We start from the raw sequence: 13,957 nt of genomic DNA, 5'->3' as shown, positions 1-13,957 counted from the left end.
CAGAGCAGACAGCGCTGGAGTTAAGTGGACCAATAGTCTGATTTGTTCTAACGCAGCTTCAAGCTGGCCGCTTGACTTACAAAGTGGTTGAAGAGGTTCTTGGTGTCGCTCAGCAGGTTCCTCGCCATATGGACAATGGAATCGAATTCGGCTCGGAAGTCTGTAGGCCTTGGACGGGGGCCCGGAGCTGCCCACAGGGCCTCACACAGACTCAGCAGCACCACTAAGACCTGACACAAGCATGCTGCAGAGACAGTGAGGAAGCAACAAAGATTGTGGTTAGAAGGAGGACGAAGGCCTGGCCTTTAAACCTGGGGAAGAGAGGAAGATACAACACTTGCAAATTGAAAGAAGTTCAGTCAGGAACAGCCTTTCATCATCATCATCATCATCATCATCATCATCATCATCATCATATGGCTGCATTTTTGAAACTTCGCAATAAAAATAGAAATAATTCAGACAGCAGTAAAGTGCTTTGTGTGTTTACTTACGATGGGTTAAAAAACACTCTCCCCAGCTGCAGCCTGAGGTGGTACAGTCCAGTGTCCCACCTCAGGACTCTACCACCTCATCCTGTTGCATGTGTAGACCAGGTGTCCTATTATCTTAAAGTGGGAGATTAAGAGCCAAGGTGTCTGGGATCTATCAGCGAAGGAGAAGTCTGGTGGTTCAGGGAACAGGTGTGTGTTTGGAAATTGTTGGGTGGGTTTGCTGGAAGAATTTAGAACACTGTGTCCCCGAAATCTTGATTCTGTTAGCAAATACGCCCTTCTCTCTTCTTTTCCTCAGAAGCCACTTTCAACTCCAAAGGTTATGGGTTCAAATCATGACCTACCATGCCTGCTATCCAGCCTTGACCTCTTGCCCACTTCCTTAAAATATTCGTGGAGCTGAATGTTGGACAGACGGACTTTCTGGCTGTGGGATAAAATGTATTTTTGTACACATTCTTTCTTCTGTAATTCAACCACCCACTCCTTCTTCCCTTTTTTTCACTGGGCGAGAGGGAGGAAGCGTCAGGAAATATGTGCTGCTTAATACTTGAATAATATTTTCTTGCAATGCTTTCTTTTCCATTTTTTTAAACTGCTTTGTCTCCAGGGCTTTGGGTGGTCTGATCCCTGTGGCTAAGAGCACAGACAACCCTCCGTCCAAAAACCTTCCTGTTCTCAATTGTGTTCATTCATCCTCAGAACAAGCCCTGTGATGTAGTAGTACTAAATTAGTCCCATTTCACAGAGGTGTCTCTGTGTGGGCAATAAAGGTGATTCTAAGGGGCTTAGTACTGCAAAAGTGTCATTGAGATATTGCAAATGGGAGCTCAGCAACAGGTTCCCCACCTGTGTGTTTTAGATGTTCCAAGTGGTCACATTCACAGTATTTAAAGCTTCTCCCCAAGAATCCTGGCAACTGTAGTTCACCCCTGGGGAAGGCTATGTTAAATTGAAGGATTTGTTGCTACCCCAGCCTGCCTCATGGTAGGGCTGGCCTGACTTCTGACCACCCCCATTGCTAATTATCCACATGCAATGGTGGACCTACATTTTGGACCTACATCTTCTCAAACAGCAACAAGGTCTGGGTAACCACTGTTATCTTCTCCAATGGGGTTGTTCCATAACAGATCACCAACACACACACACACACACACACACACACACACACACACACTACACCTCAGATTTTGCTTCAAATTGCTGTACTGCAACACTCTACCTTTACAACATCTCAAATTTTGGGACTGGTGAAATATAAACAACAAAAAATTAAACCATTTGAGTTGTGTGCCTCAAATTGGTTCTACTAGACCCCAAAATTTTAAGCAATGTGGGCCAGATTTGCTTCTGGGATTAGTTTCATAGTAGATCATTAGTTTCATAGTAGATCTGCCCCCTGCCCACATGTGCAGATGCAGTTTCTGCAGGGCAGATGAAATAAAATAAAAACAAAAACAAAATGTGCAATTTGGCCAATGTAGGTTTCATGCCTGCAGGGTGGGCATGGGTGGTGTGGGGCAGGGGAAGAGAGAGGACAGTGCTGCAACTTTTCAGCGTCGTGTGTGTGGAAATGCCTTGGCTTGGCTGCAGAGGGAATTCGGAGGGGAACAAGGAATGGCCCAGAGGTGCCCCTGGAAGGCTCCTGGCAAGAGTTCTGAGCATACAGCTGGTTGGCAGGCAGGATGGGGAAGGAGGGGTTGGTTGGGTTAGGGAATTCCTGCCCTGCGACAGAGTCATCCCGGCGCCTTTGCCGTGAGGTAAGGAAAAAAGAAGCCGTCGGTATTCGGAAATAGTGATGCTGTTGCAGGAGGGAGGGGTAAAGGAGGGGGTGAGTCAAGGTGTTTTCATGGAAAAGCCATCCTGTGTTGTCTTAGAGAGCAAACTGCATATTTTCCCTTTGCCAGGAGCTGGGGAATCAAGTCTGGATTTCAAAGGGTTCCCCCTCGCCTCCCAGAACCGAAACCATCTACCAGTTTGCCAGTGCAACCAAGTAGGTCAATTTGTTAGGAGCGTGGCTATAAAATCATGGATCCTTCGCTGGGTTTTCACAGAAGCCGACTCTTTACGGAGACATGTAGGGTTGGTAGCCAACTCCTTTATTATTATTTTTCTCCTGTTACTGGGCCCTATTCCCCATACTACAGTGTTTCTAACAGAGCTAGATCTGCAGCAAGGATCAAGGGCTGACACTTATCCCTATGCTGCAAAAAGCTTCACCTGCTGATTGCTGTGTATCAAGCAGATATGAAATGAATATGATCAGGCCAAGTAGGCAATTCCTGGTTAGTTGGCAGCCCTGGTTTCATGCCATTCTTCAGCAAAACCTTTGAATGTTGCTTCATTCTGGCAGGGGGTTTATGCCCAGCTTCACACCAGAAGCCTAAAATGCCATTGTTACAATACCAACATGGCCAGAACGGACATCTGATTTCAAAATAGCTATTTCATTCTGCCCCACATCCCATTAAAAGGATTTGAAGGGGGCTGAAAGCAAAGCTCCCGGCCTGCTTCATTGGGTATAAGCCCTACTGAACTTAATGGGGTTTACTTGTGAGTAGATGTGCACAGCTTGGCACTGCGAGGTGCCTTGACTGGAATTGCTCTGCAGTGCTCCTCTATTCATACTTGGTCAGTTCATCCCTTCAGTAATAGAGAAAAAAACAGCCTACCCTCCTTTTTAACATGTTGGCAAGAATCCCACCATGTAACTTTCCCCATTGCGTTTGATTGGAGAGGTCATACCTGGCATAATTCCCCCTTCTGTTGACACAGGGCTGCAGGACCTCAGGCCTGGGGGCTTCTCTCTATGTGGCCTGGGAGCCTCTCCCCCAGCCCCATCTCCCCAGCCCTGCCTTGCAACCCACCCACCCCCTTTGCCTAACTGGGGCATGTCCTGAACTCCGATCATGTCTCTGGTCTGCCTGGATGGCAGACAGAAAGGGGGGGATCTAGGGAGGAACCAGCCTGATGAAAAAGGCACCCCACCCCGCTAACCCTTAAAGGTACCAGAGGCTATACAAGGTGGCCATTTTCCAAAGCCAACCTGGGCAAAGAGATAGGGCAGGTCAGAATTTAACCAGTGAAGCTCTTCCTAGCACGCAAGGGCCCTGCCGGGGGAAAAGCTGGCAACCTCACACCTTTGCACGCAGAGCCCTGTTTCTTCTGACACTGGGGAACAGGAGGCAAGCTCTCATTCAGCCAGCATTAGGGAAGGGTGTGGTTCCAGAAAGGCTTAAAGCACCTTTCTTTTTATAAATAAAACCCGGCTGCTGCCTGCCCGAATTCCCATCCATCCATCCAGCCTGTCTGCCCCTTAACAGTCTGCATTGTAAGCCCTTCAATTTCAAGCTAAGCCAGGGGTACGCAACCTAAGGCTTGTGGGCTGGATGTGGCCCAATTGCCTTCTCAATCCGGCCCACCGACGGTCCGGGAATCAGCATGTTTTTATATGAGTAGAATGTGTCCTTTTATTTAAAATGCATCTCTGGGTTATTTGTGGGGCATAGGAATTCGTTCATTTCCCCCCCAAAATATAGTCTGGCCCACCACATGGTCTGAGGGATGGTGGACCGGCCCACAGCTGAGAAAGGTTGCTGACCCCTGAGCTAAGCGGTAGAACACAGTTTCTGCATGCACAGGCTTAATCCTGGGGCATCTCTACTTAAAAAGGCTTTCAGACAGCAGGGCTGAGGGGGAAGACTTTCCTCCAACCGGAGATCTTCTGCCGCCCAGAATTAGACAACAAGTATTGGAAGGGGCCCAGTACCAAGTTCGGCTTTTGTCCCTCTAGGCCAGGATCGTCTCCTCTCACTGGTAGCAGCTTTTTCCGGGCAGAGTCTCAGGCAGAAAAAGACCTTCCACATTATTTGTTCCCTGCTGGGTTTTGTTAATAGGAGATGCCAGGGATTGAACCTGGAACCTTCTGCACACCAAGCAAGTGCTCTGCCACTGAGCTATGGTTGGGCACTAGATGGCCTGGTGAACAAGGCAGGTGTGTATATGTCCATTTCCTCCTGCAAAGGCTTGCTTTCTTGGCCTCAATATATGGCCAACAGACTTTGCAGCCACAAAGATGCAGAAGGAAGAAGAAGAAGAAGAAACAGGCAAAATGGGAAGTAATTACATCGGGATCCATTAAAGATGGAACGAAAGCAACATAGATAGCATTGGTCGTTATCACAAGGGTAGAATCCTTGATTATATACTGAGGCCGGTTCACATAATTCAATTCCAGAGGTACTGAATGTGTCTGTGGGTCCACATGCAGCCTCCCTCCATGAAGGGAAGAATATATCTTGGACCAGAGGGGCCTTGGACTGATTGCCAACTAAGGCAGCTCCTCTTTCCTGATGTCACTGTGTTTTCCTATATTGACACCATGCGCTGTAATTGTTTTCCTTCATATTTTAGGGCTTTGCTAGCTGCTCGATTGGAGTATTTGGCTTTATTGCGACGAAAGGCGAGATAGAAAGAACTTGAAAATAAACAAGATACCGGAGAGAAAAGAGGCCATTGGGTAAACTCGCCCAAGGACCTGGTCAGGTTTCGTGTTTACTCTGCAAACTCAGAAGCCAGCGGCTGGAGAAGGCTCCGCTTCTCCCACCACCCACTGCCTCGTAAAGCACCGAGACTGGAACTCTGTTAAACAGCCTTTCCTCAACCGACTCGGCCATTAAAACCACTGACCCTTGAACCCGCTCCAGCTCCTCTTGTTGCGATTGAGCGAAGCCGAAAGATCAATGAAGGTGACACACGGTGCTAAACCCACTGGGTGATACATTTCTGGGCCCGCCACGGAGACTCATGCATAAATATTGCGGTAGATGTCTCTGATGATCAATAGGCAGGAGGGCACATGCAAGGAGGGGGAGGGGGGAAACGATGGGAGAGACAGAGAGATGAAGTTATAGAGCAGGTTGAGGGGACCGATATGTGCGTAAAAATAGGATGCCATGCAAGGGTTAGACAGCTGAGCAAGTTGGACATGGGCTGGAATGGGTTGATGGAAACAGATGGTGCTGTTTTGCGTGGCACATGGTGGCAAAGGCAGCAAACCCCCGCTCCTGGGAGTGCATGGTTGAAAAGACGTTTCTGTTGCCTGCAATGTTTTTGCTTTTGTAGCTGAGCCCCTAAAACATGTTACTGGTTCAGGTTAAAAATGTAAGACTGGCGACACTCGAACAGGCACTTGGATAAAGGAAAGGATGGGCAGTTGCGAGTTTTATTTCTCAGCTGCCTTTTGGCCAAAGAGACCCCTGGTGCTAATCTACCTGAGAGATTTTCCCATTAAGTGCCACACTGGAAGTTCTGAACAAGTTCCCAGGAAAACAAGATATAAAGTGGACATTGGACAGTCCTTGTGCTTCACGGAGCTATGGTTCCCAGAACCATTAACACACTACACTTCCCATGATTCTTTTTTTGGGGGGAGAGAGAGTCATGTGCTTTAAATGCATGGTGTGCAAGCAGCTTTAGATTTTGCTGGAAATTCTGCCTTGAAATTCTTCCCAGCCAGAACAGAGACAAGGATTGAGCTGCAGCAGACTGAACAAGCCTGCGTCACGTGGCACACCATGTAGTCCCCCAGGTGGCGGTTAGTTTCACAGCTCTGGGATTTACAGCCCTAGCTTGGCAGGATGAAGCCTCGTAAACTGGCTCAAAGAAGGAGTGAAGGGGAGGCGTGAGAGGTGTAGCTAGTTAGGAGAGCTATACTGGCGGTTGCAGCAGCAGCAGCAGCAGCAGCAGGCGACCCAACACAAACACACCCCACACACACAACTGTGTGTGCAGTTGCTCACACCTCACCTCAAGGGATGCTCATGTGGCTGCATGCACAAGTGTGCACCAGATGCATAGACACAGCCGCGCATTTTGGGTATATGTGCAAACACAAACACACAAGAGCAGGAAAACCCATTAGCCAAAAATAAAGACAGGGATGCTTCCAGATGGGAGCTTATTGTAGAATTGGTGTCACTCATGAACTCACATTTTGGGCAGCATCCACCTGACATCCTTAGCATCAAAATAAAAATCTAGCACATTTCTTTTTTTCTTTTTGCATTTAATTTGGATTTCTCCATATTGTGGAAAATCTGATAAACAAAAACAACCCATTATAAATGTGCATTTGCTGCTGCCATTGGAGCTCATTGGTGCGTTTTTGGCAGGGTGGTTGGTTTGTCACGTGTGGTATTTCAGTGGACGGGCCTCTAATGCCACACCCCTACGACTTCTGTTTGCTCCTCACCTGAGCACAACCTAGCAATTTTGTTTGCTGCAGCCCAAACACTACCAGTGTACCTATTTGCACCAACCACCTTTTGCAGAATCTTAACAACACTGTTAAAAAGCATCTTAAAACGCAGAGACATCACCTTGCCAACAAAGGTCCGTATAGTTAAAGCTATGGTTTTCCCAGTAGTGATGCATGGAAGTGAGAGCTGGACCATAAAGAAGGCTGATCGCCAAAGAATTGATGCTTTTGAGGAGACCCTTGAGAGTCCCATGGACTGCAAGAAGATCAAACGTATCCATTCTGAAGTAAATCAGCCCTGAGTGCTCACTGGAAGGACAGATCCTGAAGCTGAGGCTCCAATACTTTGGCCACCTCATGAGAAGAGGAGACTCCCTGGAAAAGACCCTGATGTTGGGAAAGATGGAGGGCACAAGGAGAAGGGGACGACAGAGGACGAGATGGTTGGACAGTGTTCTCAAAGTTACCAGCATGACTTTGACCAAACTGCGGGAGGCAGTGGAAGACAGGAGTGCCCGGCGTGCTCTGGTCCAGGGTGTCAGGAAGAGTTGGACATGACAAAACGACTAAACAACAAAACAACAACACCACTGTAAAGGTGAGCTGTTCTCTCAAGATCTCCACATAGGGCATGGGAGACTGAAACTGCAGTACACAGATGGGCTTCTTCTTCCTCTTCTTCTTCTTCAAGTTTTAATACAGAGATCTTGCGCAAGGCCACTTCATCACTCTTGTGCAAGTCTTAGTCAGGTAAATGTCACTCTTGCACAAGCTCAGTGTTAAAAAAACCAAACCAAACCAGAAATGAATACAGTATTGTGTACCTCCCGCCTCAAAGCACAAGCCTCTATTTTGGCAATTGAGAAACATGATAACTAAGGGTGGTAACATTTGTTCTTGATCACTTCCTAGGAAAATTTTGGTGTAGAAAGGCCTGCATGCCCAGGACAGAAGAAGGCAGCAAGAGGGGAAAGTAGTGGAGGGGAGAAGTGGTAGAGGGGCAGGACAAGAAACAACTCCAAGCACCTTTGGTAAAGAGCCATCTACTGGTGTGGATGGCAAACAGCAGAAAAGCAACGAGTATTCATGACTGATGCTGTGTACACCTTACTGGTCTAAAATGCAGCCAGACCTTTCCTCTCCTCAATTTTGGTCGAAGTTGGTTTGGAGGGGAAATGCATCAAAACACGGCATTTAATGAGATGTGACAGGACAGATACGGATTTTGGCTAACATCGTGTGTACACCACTTCTCAAATCAGCAGTGGGAGTGCACTGAATGCAGAGTATACAAGAGTGTCTCTGCAACCACACATTTAAAGCACATTATTGCCCCCCAAGAATCCTGGGAACTGTAGTTCACTCATCACAGAGCTAAAATTCCCAGCTCCCTGAATGAACGACAGCTCCCAGGATTCTTTGGAGAAGTCATGTGCTTTCAAGGTATGGCATGTACAGTGGGCTAAAATATGGGAATGTGGGGAGGCTAGCATGCCAAACACTGACAGACAAAAACAGATCTGAGCAATCTGTTTGTGATATAAGACACCCCCTCCCCCCAAAAAAATTAAAGCTAGAAGCACCCATATGGGGCATAGAGAAACATGGGTCTAAGATCTTACACACAGACAAACAACTATACAATAACAGCAGCTATACAACAACAATAAACAAAGACATCCAACTGTCACTAAGAAGCTACACACCGCTGCCTACCTGTAGCACAGCTGACACAATGCTGAGGTACACACAGCTCGACTAAACCAGCACATGGAGAAATGGCAACATTGCTCACAAGCAGTTATGCCCACTCATGTTTTGCACACCCAAAATTTCAAAATTAAACTTCATATGGGTATCAGATATGTAAACGCACGGCCACAGAGACATGCAGTCCGCAGCATCAGGAGTTAAGCTCCTCATTCTCCCCCGTGCAGGGGGCTGCTATTAACAGAATTCAGGTAGGTCAACTCAGCTCAAAGGCACTTTAAAGTCTGCAACTGTTTGCCAAAAACACACACAAAAAGGGCAGGTCCTAAAACTATCTGGCAGAAAGAGAGGAAGCCAGGCAGAGAAAGAGTGATATCTTTTATCGGACTGGCTCTCATTGCTATAAGATGCACTTGGGGTTTTGATCTTTTCATGGAATTGAATGTACAGGTTCAGGCAATTTCATAATCTGACCCAAATGCAGAAGGCTTTTGGGTAACATGTTAAATTTGTGGATTTTGCTCACGGGACAGATACTTGAGCCGTGTACACATCCCCATTCACTCTGCATCCAGGGAGCTCCCACTGCTGGTTTGTGATGCTTTGTATACACGACATCACCCACAGTCCACTTCTATCCTGTACTTTATTGAGACTACTGTCCCCTCGTCCAATTTGAAAATGTAAACCTGCATTCATTTTACTGTCTTAAAGCACACCTAGGTTGCTCTTTCTCTCAATCTGGGTGCCTTTTAAAGGCGAAAATGCATCCAAAATGCAGTACAACATCATAAGAAATGACAGGATAGAGATGGATTGTGGCTGACATGGTGTGCGCACCACTTCTCAGACCTGCGGTGAAAGCGCACTGGGTGTAGGGTAAATGGGAGTGTGGACGTAGACTACAAAGCTATATGGAGACATTTGCACCTGTTCTCCGTCCACTAGCGTGGACAGACACTGACTTGGAAACATACCTAAGCATACCGATTTGTACGACCACATGCAAATATGATCTGAAACTCAGCGGGGAAGAGATGGCCTTGTTGCATTTTAAGCTGACAGTGGGTAAACAGCCAGGGTGAGATGGATGTTTCAGTGTACAGATCATAGCATCACACAGGAAGGTACCTCGGTGGTCATCTAGTCAACCCCCCTTCCTACTCATGTAGCATTCATCAAAAGGCAGGAGATTTTGTACAGGTTTTCTTCCCCCCTTTTTTGGAACTTTTAAAAAGAAATCTGCCCACAGGATGGTAATACAGCGGTACCTCAGGTTACATACGCTTCAGGTTACATACACTTCAGGTTACAGACTCCGCTAACCCAGAAATATTACCTCAGCGGGAGGCCCCATGAGCTAGAGTGGTGCTTCAGGTTAAGAACAGTTTCAGGTTAAGAATGGACCTCCGGAATGAATTAAGTTCTTAACCCGAAGTACCACTGTACCGCATGTGCATCTTGGACACATGTGACTGCCCTCTCGCAATTGCTCTAGGAAGCTTATGCATGTGGTGAACATGCCCAGAACCATCTAGGAGGAACTCTGCTCCCCACTGGTGCTGGAAGGAGAGGACAATGTGTGCATTTGAAATGCAACCTGACTTCTACTAAGTCAGACCACTGGCCCATCTGGCTCCATAGATGGCTCCTCTAGCTGCACGCCACGGACGGGGAACCTGTGGCTTCTGCTCCAAATCTTGTTGGGACTCCAACTCCCATCAGCCCCACACAGCATGGTCAACGGCCAGGAACAATGGGAGTTGCAGTCCAGCCACATCTGGAGCACAAGAAGTCCTGGCTTACCCTAACTGGCAATTTCAGAGAGGGATTTTTATCCCAGCCCTCCCTGGAGAAGCCAGGGATTGAACCTGGAACCTCCTGAATGCAAAATGTGTCCAGTCCAGGCCGACGGGGTGGGGGCAGAGGTGAAGAAGAGAGGCCCAGAAAAGAACCATTAAAGTCATCCCCGAGCAGACAACTGAATTTATGAAAAAGCACTCCAAGGAATTTGGAGACTCTTGTTCTCTTATCACACATATTTCTAGGGCTGGTCTACACATGCAGCACAGCCAGGCGAGGCTGAGGTGGTGGTAGAATGCTGAGAGGTGGCAGAATGGACTTGACCACTTCAGGTTGCAGGCAGGAAGTCACATTTCCAAATGCTCCCATGTGAGGGGGGTGGGGAGAAACGCCATTCTCGTAAGCAGGAAACAAGGTACAGCAGGGAGATGCCTTAGCCAGAACGTTTATTTTCCGTGCATTAGTTTTGGGTTCCCCCTCCCTCTCCCCCAAACACTTGCAGTGAGTTTTTATATGGAGGGGCAGTTAAAAATGGCATTCTGCTGCCATGTCTAGACCAGGACAGGAATACAACACTGGGCAGGGTGTGGGGTGTGGGGTGTGGGGTGTGGGGTGTGGGGTGTGGGGTGTGGGGTGTGGGGTGTGGGTGTGGGTGTGGGTAGAGAATCAAGCAAATCAGACTAAGGCAGATTACAGTAAGTGGGTTTGGGTGTTGTTGAAGGATGCATCTTTTGAGATCGCCCAAATTAGCCCATGGGTAGGATACAGGTGGCGCTGTGGGTTAAACCGCAGAACCTAGGACTTGCCGATCAGAAGGTCGGCGGTTCGAATCCCCGTGACGGGGTGAGCTCCAGTTGCTCGGTCCCTGCTCCTGCCAACCTAGCAGTTCAAAAGCACGTCAAAGTGCAAGTAGATAAACAGGAACTGCTCCGGCGGGAAGGTAAACGGCATTTCCGTGCGCTGCTTTGGTTCGCCAGAAGCGGCTTAGTCATGCTGGCCACATGACCCGGAAGCTGTACGCCCGCTCCCTTGGCCAATAAAGCGAGATGAGCGCCGCAACCCCAGAGTCGGTCACGACAGGACCTAATGGTCAGGGGTCCCTTTACCTTTACCTAGGCAAACTAAGGCCTGGGGGCCAGATCCGGCCCAATCACCTTCTAAATCCAGCCCGCGGACCATCAGCATGTTTTTACATGAGTAGAATGTGTCCTTTTATTTAAAATGCATCTCTGGGTTATTTGTGGGGCATAGGAATTCGTTCATTTTTTTCTTTCAAAATATAGTCTGGCCCCCCACAAGGTCTGAGGGACAGTGGACTGACCCCCTGCTGAAAAAGGATGCCCTAACTAGATAGCCTAGAGAGACTGCATGGTCCGCTGTGTGAACACTTCCTAGCCACCCAGAAGGAGAAACTGCTTTCACATTTTCACATTTTTCCTAGATCTACTCTTAACAGTTTCCTTTTTATTCTGGACCTGATGGGGATCCTGCCCCATGCCCACCCACTCTTTGGGTAGCCTGTTTCAGGGCCACTTTGGTGCCTCAGGCAGAAAATCCAAATCTCTCTCTCTCTCTCTCTCTCTCTCTCTCTCTCTCTCACACACACACACACACACACACAGTCATCTCACAAACCAATGATAAAACACAAATCCATATATTATATTATGACCAAGAACACTGTTAAATTCACTTCGTTGCGTTGACCCCCATACTCAGTTTTATATCCTGCAAACCTGTTGCCTGAGGCAACCACCTCATTCCACGGCCATTTAATTACTTCATTTTCGTCCCTGCTATTAAATTTAAAAAGTATCGTCTTGTTTCTCATCTTAGTCTGCTTGGCTATGGCTGTTCTTCATTTGCCTCACTCTGCAAAATTTGATGTCTTGCTGACACTGTCTCCCCATAAAGTAAGGTTTGCCCTTCATCTTGAAATATTGCTTAATGTTTATAGAGCACTTGTAATGCACAAATCGCTTAACGGTCCTGAGCTCATTCGTCGGTAAACAACCTTCTGAGGCAGCCATCATCTTACCTACCTCCCAGGGTTGTTGTGAGGCTAAATGAGATAAGGATTGTAAAAACACTGTGCCCACTAAAAATGTCCATAAATGTTCAATAACAATGGCTAGATGCAGACAGCTGGTGCCAGAAAATAAATAAACAAATAAACGACTTAAGTGTGACTTAAATAAAAAATAAAAAATCAGGATTGGATGTTTTTCTGTCTGCATGGCAGGAATGAGGAACCTGCGGCCCTCCAGGTGTTGTTGGACTCAAAACTCCCATCACCTCAGCCAAAATGGGCTTAAGACTGTAGGAAGGTAGATCTAAGGTTTATTATTATGAAACACTGGGTCACAGGTATCAAGTATAAAATACGTATACCACCACACACATGCATCTACTATATGTATTTTGGAAAGTTGATTGTCTGTTCTCTGTGCATTCAGACACCTCTTAAATTATTGTAACTAAAATTTATACGAGGGTTCCTGAGATCAAGGGGTAGGATACAACTGTGTATATTTAGATGCAATCAGATGCCATTTTGAATCAAAATGGTGCATCAAAACTGCAGTGATTTCTGGGGGGGGGGGGGGTGTCTTGCTATTCCTAGGAAATGCTGGGTTCAAGGTTGTTAGTGCTGTGTTTTCTAAAGGAGATGGGGAAAGAATAGGGAGAAACCCCGGGGTGGGTGTGTGGAAATCAAGGGTTGTCATTTGCACATATCTTTTTGAACATCCATGCTTTTCTATGAGCACAAATCATCATGCATGCAAAATGAAAAGGAATTCTGGGGAGGTCAAAATAAAAGAGGGTTTGGGCTAGTCTGATTATTTCTGCCCAAGAGGACAGAAGTAGCTGAACTCTCTTCTGAGGACTATTTGCCACTTTCTCTTTCAAACTGCTTAGTAACCTACAGCAAGCTCTGTGTTCTTCACCCATTGGTTGCAAGATGTTGGACTACAACTCCCATCTATGTCAGCCAATGGCCATGGATGATGGGAGCTGTAGTCTGACAACATCTGGAGACCCAGGAGTGAAGAATGATGATGATCTCTGTGCAATAGCTGAAGCAACACTGGTTGAGCACAAGCACGGTAATATGGGCACATCCAACATTTAATTCCAATAAAAATAATGTGCCAATAGCAAACCCACTTTTTGAAATAGCAGAGCACATTTGTAACTTTTCAAAACAGCACTGGTACTGGGAAGAGGCACCTAGCGTTGTCAAACAATTATGGGCAACTGTTAACTGCAACTGGTTGCAGGGCAAGAATGTCCATTCAGCTGCAATGTCCAAACCCATTTACCAGGAAGTAAGCCCCACTGAAGGCAGTGAGATTTATTTCCAAGTAAACATATGTAGGATTATGCCGCTGCAAGTCCAGCATTTTCAACATTCCAGTGTTACCAGGAATGCCGTTTACCAGGAATGAAGACTGAAGGGTACTCGGGACTGCACAACCAATGTGCAAAAACAGTGTCATTTTCAGAACAATGAAGCACTGTTATGAGATTCGATCTAATGTCAGTCCTGCTCAAAGTTGACATCAATGGAGAAGACAAACTTAGGCACATAAATTAATGAGTCTTAATTGAACACAGCCCATGGATATGGGTGTAAGTTGTGCTTGGGGGTTCTCTGCAAGAAAAGGTGGTTGGAAGCAGTCCACCT

The 13,957-nt window shown here is 46.9% G+C and overlaps 1 protein-coding gene across 5 annotated transcripts in view; it reads right to left on the bottom strand.

Annotated features, from left to right (window-relative positions):
* IL11 (interleukin 11) overlaps positions 1–13,957 on the bottom strand; it is a 66,622-nt gene that overhangs the window by 5,002 nt on the left and 47,663 nt on the right. For all 5 annotated transcript variants that reach the window (XM_081836942.1, XM_081836945.1, XM_081836946.1 and 2 more), the window contains one exon: positions 81–244. In XM_081836942.1, the coding sequence (XP_081693068.1) occupies positions 81–128 (48 nt within the window). In that variant the 5' untranslated portion in view covers positions 129–244. The remainder of the gene's footprint in view (positions 1–80; positions 245–13,957) is intronic.

This window comes from Podarcis erhardii, assembly GCF_964252035.2.
Source record: "Podarcis erhardii genome assembly, chromosome: 13".
Lineage (NCBI taxonomy): Eukaryota > Metazoa > Chordata > Lepidosauria > Squamata > Lacertidae > Podarcis > Podarcis erhardii.
This window is presented reverse-complemented; position numbering and strand designations above follow the sequence as displayed.